At 58.0% G+C, this 10,809-nt stretch overlaps 1 protein-coding gene across 1 annotated transcript; it reads right to left on the reverse strand.

Annotated features, from left to right (window-relative positions):
• Positions 1-564: 564 nt before the first annotated feature.
• On the reverse strand, positions 565-6,028 carry SAXO4 (stabilizer of axonemal microtubules 4). The gene is made up of 12 exons (XM_054563692.1): positions 5,920-6,028; positions 5,388-5,505; positions 4,990-5,143; positions 3,900-4,028; positions 3,222-3,285; positions 2,670-2,782; positions 2,256-2,315; positions 2,039-2,125; positions 1,619-1,732; positions 1,442-1,536; positions 1,060-1,224; positions 565-634 (listed from the first exon to the last, which is right to left on the reverse strand). The coding sequence occupies exons 1-12, from the start codon at positions 6,026-6,028 to the stop codon at positions 565-567; spliced, it is 1,278 nt and encodes a 425-aa protein (XP_054419667.1).
• Between the last annotated feature and the right edge of the window lie 4,781 nt (positions 6,029-10,809).

Below are 10,809 nucleotides of genomic sequence, written 5' to 3' on the forward strand. Positions count from 1 at the left end.
CTGAGGCCTCTCAACGCATCCCCACCCACGTCCGCCTCCCTCTCTTCCCTGGCCCACCTGCCTTCTCCCCAGGGCTTCCTCCCTTCCACACTTGACCTACTATCTAGCACAGCCCATAGGAGAGCCCTTGACAGGAGTAGAAACTGGGTCTCAAGAGTGAAGTGCCTTGTCTACAGTGTCACCGGGCGTCTAAGCGGGCCTCCCCGACTCCGCATCTGGCCCTTGCCCCTCTGCTCTCGCCTTTTCCCAGCCACCCCTGACAGCCACAGACACACCACTCTGCTTCACTGCTCTTTATTTCATTAGGAAAGTGACTGGGCGGGGGGTCCCTGGGGCACTGGAGAGGAAAATGGGACAGTGGCCGGCTCCTGTCCCATTGGGCTGGCAAACCTGTGGGGAACAAAGACAAGGCCTGCGGGACTCTGGGGGACCCCGGACTGGGGTCCACAGGCAGGGCTTCCTTGACTCAGGCCTTGGGAGGTGGGGTTGCCCCTCAATAGTCACTCCCAGAAGGGGAGCAGCTGCTGGTGGGGCCCCCAGGCCTTACCCAGCCCTTACTCAGGCTCAGTAGGGTGCGTTGAAGCGGCTGCTGTGAGGTGCGGAGCAGTAGAAGGGGTCAGCTGAGATCAGGGTTCTGCAGGGAGGAAAGGGTCGTGACGAGGGAGGGGTGGGGCCGCGAGCCCCGAGGGGCCAGCACTCTGCCAGGGCAGCCAAGCCACGGACATTCTTTGCCTTCCAGCTCGGGGCCATTGTCGGTATAAACGTAATTTTTGAGGAATTGGGTTGCACAGAAGGGTGTCAGAGTGAGGCATAACCACAGCCCATTCAGTTTTGTTCCCCCTCCCCCTCCCCCACGCAGCCTGGCAGGGAGCAGGTGCAGAAGTGGCCTCTGGTCGCTGGGGGGAGGAGGGGAGCCCTGTGGGCAGGAGAAGCAACGGACAAGCCAGAGAGAGGACATGGGCTTCTCAGAAGGACAGACAGATGGAAGGAAGGAGGAGAGGCTAGGGAAAGGCCTGGAAATAGCCAAGGAGAGAGCAGGAGGGAGGGAGGGCATCTTACCTCCCCACGTGGGGGTGCAGGTGCCTCAGGTTCTCCGTGGGGTTGGGGGTGGCCTCCATGCGAGTGACTGGCTGGTTGAGGGCATAGCCTCCAGGCTTCTGCGGCTGGATGCCACCTCGAGTCCAGCCTTCACGGTCTAGCCCCTTGGGGATGTTCTCAAAGTACCTGCAGCACAGGAGGGGCTGTGGGCGGGAAGCTGGCCCCTGCCCTCCTCAGCAGCCTCTCTGCCCTCCCCACCGGGAGTCGCGGCTCCAGGAAAGCACCGGCTGCCTCGGCGTTTGCCTTCCCCACAGGCTGTGAGCTCATTACTTGTGCCAGCCCCAGTCTCCCTGTCTGCAGCGTCAGCTTCACAGCCCCAGATCTGGGCAGGGAAGGGGCTCACCCTTGGTTGTAGGTGGTCAGGTAGTGGTTATCCAAGTCCGTATCACAGGGGCTCCGCACGTAGCTAGTGTTGTTGAGGCTGTACCCTGTGGGCTCCTGCGAAACAGGGACAGAGGGGACCTGTCAGGTCCAGAGAGGGTAGGGATTGGAGCTGGGGGGTGGATACCCCAGGCCTCACCTTGTTCCCCACGATCTCCCGGCCAGGCAGGGCGACATTTGTCTGCTGCACCCGCTGGGGGTGCTGGAACTGCCAGTGGCTCATGCTGCTGAGTTCTGGGCCCGGAGGGCGCACCTGCAGGGGACGGAAGGGCGAGGAGCGTGGCTGGATGGCCAGGCCGAGGCCTCAAGGAAGGAGGGGGTCAGGCAGAGGCACCTGTAGCCACAACCTGCCCCAGACCCACAGCCCTGCCATGCTCTCCGCCTCACACAATTCAGTTTCCAACACGCCCTCCCTTCCAGCGCCTCCTCGGCCCTGTTTACCGCCCACAGGGGTCCAAATACCCTGATTCCTCCTGCGCGTCAGGGCCAGCCCCAGTCCCAGGAGCCCCGTCTCCTCCCCTCTGACTGCCCCTTCAACAAGGGGGCCGAGGCCACTTACTCTGGAGTTGAGAGTCCTCTCACTTACTCGGCTGAAGCCCGTCTCCCGCTCAGAGCCTCTGGCCAGCGGGGGCAGCAGCTCATCCCCCTGAGACAGCGAAGCAGCTGCTGGGACCCGAGCTTGGGCCTGTGTGCCCTTCCCAGCGCTGTCCCAATTGCCTCACAGGGAGCCCCAACTGTGGGACAGGCGCCCCTCCCCGGGCTGCGGCTGCGCTTACATGAGGGTAGGTCACAGGGAGAAAGTCCGACTTGGTGACAGTCTGGCCGGGAAGGAGCACCTGGAAAGAGGCGGCAGAGGAGCGCTCAGCACAGATGGGCATCACAGGGTAACAGGAAAGGGGAGCGCTGGGGGAGAGCTGAGAGGAGGCCCTGCCGCACACGCGCGGGCACCGGTCAGCAGCCCTCCTCTGAATGCTGAGCGACCTTGGCTACGCAGCTCCTGCTCTTTACACCTCAGGCTTCTCATCCACAAAGTGGGCGTATTGGGCCAAAGTAGTAGTTTTCGCTCAAGTTCTTTCACCTTGTGTTGGAACAAAAGTGTCTGCTGATCATTTTTTTTTTTAAAGCTAGAAATTCCCTGACTGGGGGGCTTCAATCTTCCTGAGACTCTAGAGGGGCCCAGCCTTACTTACTGGGTCCCCAGGCAGGGCCTGAGAGGGCGGCTGGAAGACAATAGGGTTCTTAGTGGATTCCTTGGTGAAGCCGGTGTCCTCCTTGGCACCAATAGATTTCTTCTGCAAGAGATCTACAAAAGACAGTGCTCCTGTGCTCTGCGGCCACCTGCCCCCACCCACGCGACCTCCAGAGGCTCAGGGTCCCAGTGGGCAGGGAGGGAGCCGGCTCCGAGGATCCAGAGGCCTGAACCTCCAGGACCATGGGCACCTGGAGGAATCCAGAACCCAGGGCAGAAAAGGAGGGAGGAGCAGAAGGAAGGGCAGGGCCAGCAGGCCGGCGGGCCCTGCGTCGGGGGTGAGCTGTCTGTCGCGGTTTGGCAGACCTAAGGCACGGGGGCAGCCCAGGGAGACAGTTCCCCCATGCTGCCTGTGTGCTCTTCTTTCTTCCACTGGTGCCTCCTTAGTGTAGTACCAGCCCCAGGCCCCCAGGGGTCTCTCCTGGGGTGTCTGCTAAGGTCGGGGGTAGGGAGGTACAGTGGGAGGGAGGTATGAGCTCAGACAAGCGCCCACCTGGCTGGCATGAAAGCTCCTTGAGATACTTGGAATTATACTCAGACGTCATGAAGCGTGGGCCCTGGAACACAGAGGGCGGAGCAATGGGGGATGCGGGTAGGCCGGGGTCCAGAAGGCAACCCAGTGGCAGGGTAGCTCTTCGGAGTTTGTGCTCCGGGCAGACCTGTGTGGCATGTTCTGAGACGTGGGGGCCAGGACGACACCCCTGACACAAACTCCCCTTTGATCAGGCAGCCCAGTGACGGAAATTCACGGGAGCACTGTTCCCCGGCAACAATGGAAACTAAGTCACAGCCCACACGGGACTCCTAGTAATGGGCAAGGGGGCCTGGAGCCCCCAGGACCCAGGCCAGGAGGGGCCCACAGAGAGGAGAGACACCGAAGGAAGTAAATGGGGGCTCACGACACAGTTCAGTGCCTGGATTCAAGGCATCCGGATCGGGGAGAGAGGAAAAGGGAGCCTGGGCGTTAACTCCTAAACTACAGATAAGGACAACTTTGAGGCTGTCTCAGAAATTATCAAATCCTTTGCTCAACCCAGTGTTTCTTGGTGCCCTGAGCCCATATTTAGTCGGCCTCTAGAGTGTGCTGCCGGGGAAGGAGGAGATGGGCCGGCCCCTCTGCCCCGCCCACAGCCTGCCTGGGGTGGGGGGAGGGGTCCGCCCGCCCACTCACGTGTCGGTTGTTCTCCCACTCCAGGGAGCCCTTGTTCTGCTGCTGGTGAAGCAGGGGCACGTGCTTGGGCTCCAGCCCTGTGATGGACTGAGGCCCATAGTCCTGGGTGTCAAAATGGACCTTTCTGACCTGGGAGGATGGAGCAACCAATTACCCTCCTGGTGAGGGGCTGGCAGTCACTTCCTGCCTCTGATTCTGTGCTTGACTCCTACAGAATATCTGCACAGCCGCCTAAGGGGTCGCTTTACGTTGAGGTTCGGTCCTATCCCTCCTGTGCTCACAGCTCTGCAGTGTTCACAGTGCATTCAGAGTAGACTCCCGCACCCCGACGGCAGCCCACGAGGCCCTCGCCTCCCCTTCCTCCCAGTACCTGCCCCCTTGCTGTCCGTCCTCACATCAGACCCCCCTCAACGTCCTGCCTCAGGGCCTTTGCACTTGCTGTCCGCAAGGCCTGGAACACTCCTCCCTCCTATAACAACCTCCCTCAAGTCTTTGTCTAATGTCTCCATAGCAACCTTCTCTGACCCTCCTGATTCGCAGTTGTAGCCCCTTCCCTTCTGCTTCACCCCCTGCATCTTCCCTGTTGTAGGTTTCCCCTAGCATTTATCACCTTCAAATATAGATGTTCAGATCATTGGTTGAATGAATGAATGAGTATCTGGTGGGGATGTTGATGATAAGAATGATGGTCATAAGAAAGAGAGAAGTGAAGGGAAGGATGATAAGGACACAAGTGAATGGGAGCCCGATGGGGAGAATGTGATGTGGGCTCAGAGACGTGGGCGGGAGGGCAGAGACCCTGGGGTGGGGTTGGGGCTGGGGTGGGGCGGGAATGGGACTGGAGATGGGCATGGGGATGGAAACGGAGGGGGTGGGGAGGGAGGGGACGGGGATGAGGGGAAAGGTGATAAATGTGAGTAGACTCCAGGCTACATTGTGGCTCCTTCATACCCAGACATGTCATCCTTGACCAACCCTTGGCAGGGCAGTCCCATCCTGCTGGAGGAATCCCCACTCTTCCCACCCCCCATCCCTAAACCCCAACCCCAACCTGGGGCTCCCCTGGCCCTGGCCCTGGCCCAGCACTGACCTCCTTGGTGGGGGGTACCGAATTGGCCTTCTCCAGAGAGTAGCCGGAGGTGGTCTGGTACAAGCTGCCAGGCAGTGGGTTTTTGCCATCAGGCACCTCCAGGGGGCGGTAACTCTGACTGGTTACTGACTGGAAATTGTCCTGGACCTGTTCCCTGAGGGTGGAGCAGGAGCCATTACTACCAGGGCCTTCGATGCTCATGTCTAGAAGCTTTCCGCCTCCCTCAAAGTGCCCACAGATGCCTCCAAAACCCCTTGGGCCCAAGGCTAGGTGCCAAGCCCTGAGTGCCCCAGGGCCCCAGACCCAGGTGGGCAAGGCTCAGGATCCCCATGCATGGATGTCCATGAGAGCTAAGGCCCAGCAGGCCAGGGGGCGAGACGGGGGCATACAGACCATACCCTGTGGCTGGATTGTCCAGGGCATTGAGACTGGCTTGGTTTGAGACCACAGGTCGATAATTCGACTTGTAGCCAGTGCCTTTGTGGCTGCCAATGCGGGGCTTGAACTCCTCCCGACCTGCCAGAGGGGAAACAGCGAGTCAGAACCCAAGGTCAGCAGAACGGGAGAGCAGAAGGAGGGCTTCCCAGGCAGGGCCAGAAGCCCCCCAGGGCCCGGGGGTCCCAGGGACAGGAACAGGTGTGACGGAGAAAAAGTACAACTCTGACAGAGGGAATGGAGTCACCAGGATGGGGACCAGGTCAGTGTGGCAGAATCACAGGATGGATTCATGGGTTGGGTCTCCAGGGCAGGGCCAGCCGACAGCACGGGTGTGGACCCGGTCCTTGGGGGCTCAGGGGACCAGGCAGATCAGGAGGCTGGGGTCACCCTGATTGTGTGACAGGCCAGAGGGGCTGCTTCCCCCCCAACTGCAGGGCCTCCCCTGTCCTGTCTGTGTCCTGGGGGCGGGTCCTACACAAAGGTTGCCCTCACCATAGGCTATGCAGTAGCTGGTGGCGTAGAACTTCAGGGGGTCTGTGCAGCCCCCGGAACTCATTTTCACGTAAGGGGAGACGACCCCCAGGGGGAGTTTCCCCATCATGGTGCCTTGGGGCAGGGCCCCAGGGGGCCTAGGAAGGAAGCACAAACAGCCTGGGCCGTCCAGCAGCCCCAGGACCCCAAGCTGTCCCCCTCCACCAACACCCACACGTCCGACTGAAGAAAGCACTAGTCATTGTCAACGTTCACCTCGTGTGCACGGTCTCATTTCCCCTTCCCCACACCTTATCATGAATTCCCCATTTTATAGCCCAGAAACTGAGGTCCCAAGTAATAAAGGATTAGCCCATAATAAGTGGTAGAGCCAGAGCTCAGGCCCAGGGTATCTGACTCCTTGGCCCCTTAACCCCACACACTGTCCTGTGGGGTCTGATGGACAGACAACCTCTGGCCAGTCTGGGAACACTTGGCTGCTCGAGCTGAACATTCAATCCCAGCCCCAGGCTCCTTGTCTCTCCTTTGACTCCCTGGGTCTTGCCCACCTCCCACCCAAAGTTGGCTCTGCTCTCCCCGGGGGCCCAACCGCAGCTGGCCCCACCCTCACCTGCCCTCCGCAGTGGCTCTGAGGTCTGGGAGAGGCTGCAGGAGGCAGGAGCTAGCTGCTCCAGGGAAGCCTGGGCCCTTGGGAGGTGGCCAGGCCAGAAGAAACAGTGCGTTGCCTAGCAACTGGCGCCTAGCAACAGCGTCCCATGCTTCCGAAGGCCTTCTAGGGCCAGGGCTCACTGAGGTGCTGACTTGGCCAGGAGAGGGTGCCAGGAGCTGCTCAGGCAAGGTCCTCGCACTGGCCCCCCTCACCAGCTGCCCCCGCCAGGGCCTGGCAGAGCTCTTGTCTGAGTGACACAAAATTAAAGATAATCCCAAACAATCACTCCCATTTATTGAGTACCCACTTCTCACCAGACACTTTACATCCTTTATCTCCAGGGCTCTCAGTAGCTCTTCCAGGTAGCTATTATCATCCCTCTTGTCACACAGAGAAAATGAAGTTTAGACAAGCAAAGTGCAATCAGAAAATAGGGCTGATATTCCGACATGGGTGGGTCCAGACCCCACTCAGCCTCTCGGTAAATTAACATTTGCTGTGCTCTGCTGTGTCAGGCTCCTCTACACACATCACCTGCTGGAACCGTCCCCAAACTACCCTGCAAGCTGTGTTTGCAGGCCCAGAAGACCACAGTGGTTGAGGGTGTGGTTCACACCAGGTCTGAAGCCTTTGATGAGGTACTTATCCTCTCAACGGCCCCATTTCCTCACCGTCACCCAGAGCTGTCACGGGCCCTGCGTCACAGGGCTGATGACAGCGGGGACTCAGCACCTGACAGGTAAGCGTGGCAGGCGCTGACCCCCCAGAGTCATGATCCCGGTCAGGGCTCAGAAGCTGCAGGGCCGAAGGGAATGCACACAGCCCCGCCCTCCAGAGAGGAGCTTCCCTTCTAATGACAGAGGTTTGCTTGAGCCCCACCCAGGAAACACGGGACAGGCTGCCACGGGTCGGGGAGGTCATCCAGGGTGAAGGGAAGGGTTGGCTCTCCTCAAAGTGCCCGCAGAGAAGCGGTCACAAGCAAGGCTCAGGTTCTGAAGCCAGCTGGCAGGAGGCCTGGCTCTGCCACATAATAACCAGAAGACTTGATGCCTGTTACTTGTGCCTCAGTTTCCCCTTCTGGAAAGTGGGGTTAATAATGGCAGCCACCCACGGGGTCATGGTACATATAAAGCACTCAGCCCAGTAATGACACACTTAGATGGTAAGTGCCATCTTAGAGTTAGGGAGAGACCTTGGCAAAGACCTGGACCCAAGGGTGACAAACAGAAATTCCACATGGCCCTGCCCTCAGGGAGCCCCCGGTCTGCAGGGGTCTCAGACCCAGCCAGTGCGATGCGGCCAAAGAAAGCTCAATTCGAGAGCCTGGGAGGCCTGAGCTCAAAAGCCACTTCCGCCACTCCAGAGCTGTGCGACTCCAGCCTTCAGCTTTCTGAACCCGTTTCTGCACCTGGAAGGGAGAAACACGGCCCTGCCTGGTAGGGTTTTTGGTCGATCTGAAATACCCTAGGCAGCAGGCTTGCACCAGGCGGAGGTGAGGGACGGCGCTCCCCGTGTGGAAGGCCCCGCAGCGCTAAGGCGGGGTGCCTGGCTTGCTGGGAGCAGGGGTGACTGGTTCCCGGCGGCGGGGCACTCTGTAGAGAGGAGGTGGGAAGCAGCTCCAGCGAGGAGGGAGGCTGTGGCGAGGTTTTCCTTTTAGCAAGGAGGTAGACGGTTTGAAATGATCCCGTAGCACTGGAAGGGAAGCTCTTGAGCTGGGAACGGCCTGGACTGGAACCTACAAAAGACTTGGGCAGGAATTCCGGAGGCGGAGGCCCTCCCAGCCTGAACTCCCATTAGGGCCACCAGCTGCACGCTTCTTGGTAGCTGGGGGGGTTTTTTGCTGTGGGGCGACACCCAGCGTCTGTAACGCGGAACTGCAGGAGAGGCAGCAGGTGCTGCCTTCGTAAGGCTGCAGGACTCCTGGAGATGCGCAAGGAGGGAGCAAAGCGACCAGATCGCCCCACAGACAGGCTGCGGTGGCGTCAGCTGTGACTCGGCATTGCGCCAAGCCTGCTGGGCTGTGCTGGCAACCCCTCTGTAGTGCTGTGAGACTCTAGCAGTGAGCTCAACACCACTTGGTTCCCAACAGACAGACTGTCCTGGCTGAATGGTAATCTCTTTCTCCTTCCCAGGCTTGCCCAGTTCTGAGCAGTAAGATTGGAGGCAGGGGTCCAGATAACAGGGCTGACCCTGGTCACCAGCAGCTCCCCCTCCTCCTGCCAAAGCCTGGATGATGGAGGCTCTGGAACCAGCAGCAGGACATTTGGGGGCCCTGGCCCGTGGAACTCCTTAGTGGGACCAATGGGAGCAGGTCCTGACAGGCATGTGAGGCCAGGGGACACCACCCTTTGGCGGCTTAGTCCTGAACGGGGACAGACTCTTGCACTCTGTGCTCCGGGCTACACTACGCAAGCTTCAGGCCCCTAAAGAATGGTCGGCTCAGGCAGAGCGGACAGCACAGCACCAAGCTTGGTGCCTGTCGCTTTGGGTGACGTGTGTTTTCGTGGCTGGTCTCAGAGAACAGAGCCAGGGCTCTTATCAGGAAGTTAAAGCAGGGAAAAGCTTCTGACCACACCCAATCTTCTAAGGGGAACAGGCTGTCCTGGGCAGGGGACGGGGTGGGGAGCGAAGTCTCTGTCCAGGCAGCGCGCAAGCAGAAGTGTAAATCTGCTTGAATCTGGATGGCGATGCTAGCAAACTCTCATCCAGTGTTTATTAGGTACCAGGTGCCATCCTAGACTCCACGCCTGTTAACAGATTTAACCCTCACCACTGTACGGTGGGTTCCTTTGTGGTGGGCAGTTCCAGCACCTTCATTTCATAGGCGAAGAAACTGAGGCCTAGAAAGGCTGTAGAACTTGTCCAGCCAATAAACTAGGGGAGGGGTGATTATTAGAATCCAGGCAAGCTGGCTTCAAAGGTCATACAGCTTTAATATTACTATTTTCAAAATCTGCGCTTCAATGACAGTGAAAAAAAAAGTCTTGTTTAAAAACTGATCCTCCCATACTCTCTCCTGTACCCAGCTCCTTGGTGTGTGCTGGGCACTGCTGGGCAAAAATCCACAGGAGAAAGGTTTAAAATCATCTAAACTGGCCAAGATGAGTAAAAAGTAGAACACAGGGCTCTGGGACACAGCTGAGGGAACTGAGCCATCACAGAGCAGGAGGCTCAAAGTGACGGGGAGAGGGGAATTTGTTCTATCTATACTTTTCTTAAAAAAATTGTTGTAAATATGTATGTCAAAAATTTACCACTTTAGCCATTTTTCAGTATGCAGTTCTGTGGCACTAGTACAAGCACAACATTGCCCAAGCATCGTCACCGTCCATCTCTAGAACGTTGGCGTCTTCCCAGACTGAAATTCTGTGCCCACAAAACAGGAACTCCCTTCCCCACCCCCGGCCCCTGGCAACCACCACGTGATGTTTTGTCTCTGCGAAGTTCACTGTTCCAGGAACCTCATGTGAAGAGGAAACATATATTTGTCCTCTTCTGTCTGGTTTATTTCACTTCACATAATGTCCTCAAGAGTCATCCACACCGTAGCAGGTGGCAGAATTTCCTTCTTTTTTAAGGCTGAATAATATTCCACTCTGTGTACATACCACGTGTTGTTTATCCACTCATCCATAGGTGGACACGTGGGCGGTGTCCATCTTTTAGCTATTGTGAATAATAATTCCATGAACGTGGGTGTACAAGTATCTCTTTGAGTCCTTGCTTTCAGTTCTTTTGGGTATGTACGCAGAAGTGAAATTGCTGGATCATATTATACTTTTGAAGACCCTCTGCTGAGGGCCAGGGCAGGCCCGAAGGGTAATGTTTCCTGGGCCCCGAGACAAAGGGTGCTGGGGAGGATGGATGGGATCAAGGGTGGCCCCCAGGTAAGGTCTGGGCTGAGCACCTTTAGCCTGGAGAAGAAGAGGCAGGGGTGCTCATGTCTTGGGTGAGCCTGGGTCACATCCCTGCTCCTTTCTGAGCCTCTTCTAAAACTTGGATTTGAGGTCTGGCTCTGGTCCAAACAGTGCTGTGTGACTTTTCTTTAGTAATCACCCACCTCTGGTCCTGCTGCCTGTGAAAAGCAGGGGCTGGTCCTGCCTAGGAGGTTTGGCTTCTTTGTTTTTAGTTTGAGATGTGCCATTTGTTTGGCCTCGGGCCTTGGAACTCTTTGTTCAAATGGATATTGAAATGATGGTTGTCTACTCCCCACCTCCCTCCTCATCTGGGAGGCAGCAGAA

The sequence above is a fragment of the Pteronotus mesoamericanus genome, unplaced genomic scaffold (assembly GCF_021234165.1).
Source record: "Pteronotus mesoamericanus isolate MK-2021 breed Mesoamerican mustached bat unplaced genomic scaffold, CSHL_Meso_final scaffold_83, whole genome shotgun sequence".
In the NCBI taxonomy this organism is placed as follows: Eukaryota; Metazoa; Chordata; class Mammalia; order Chiroptera; family Mormoopidae; genus Pteronotus; species Pteronotus mesoamericanus.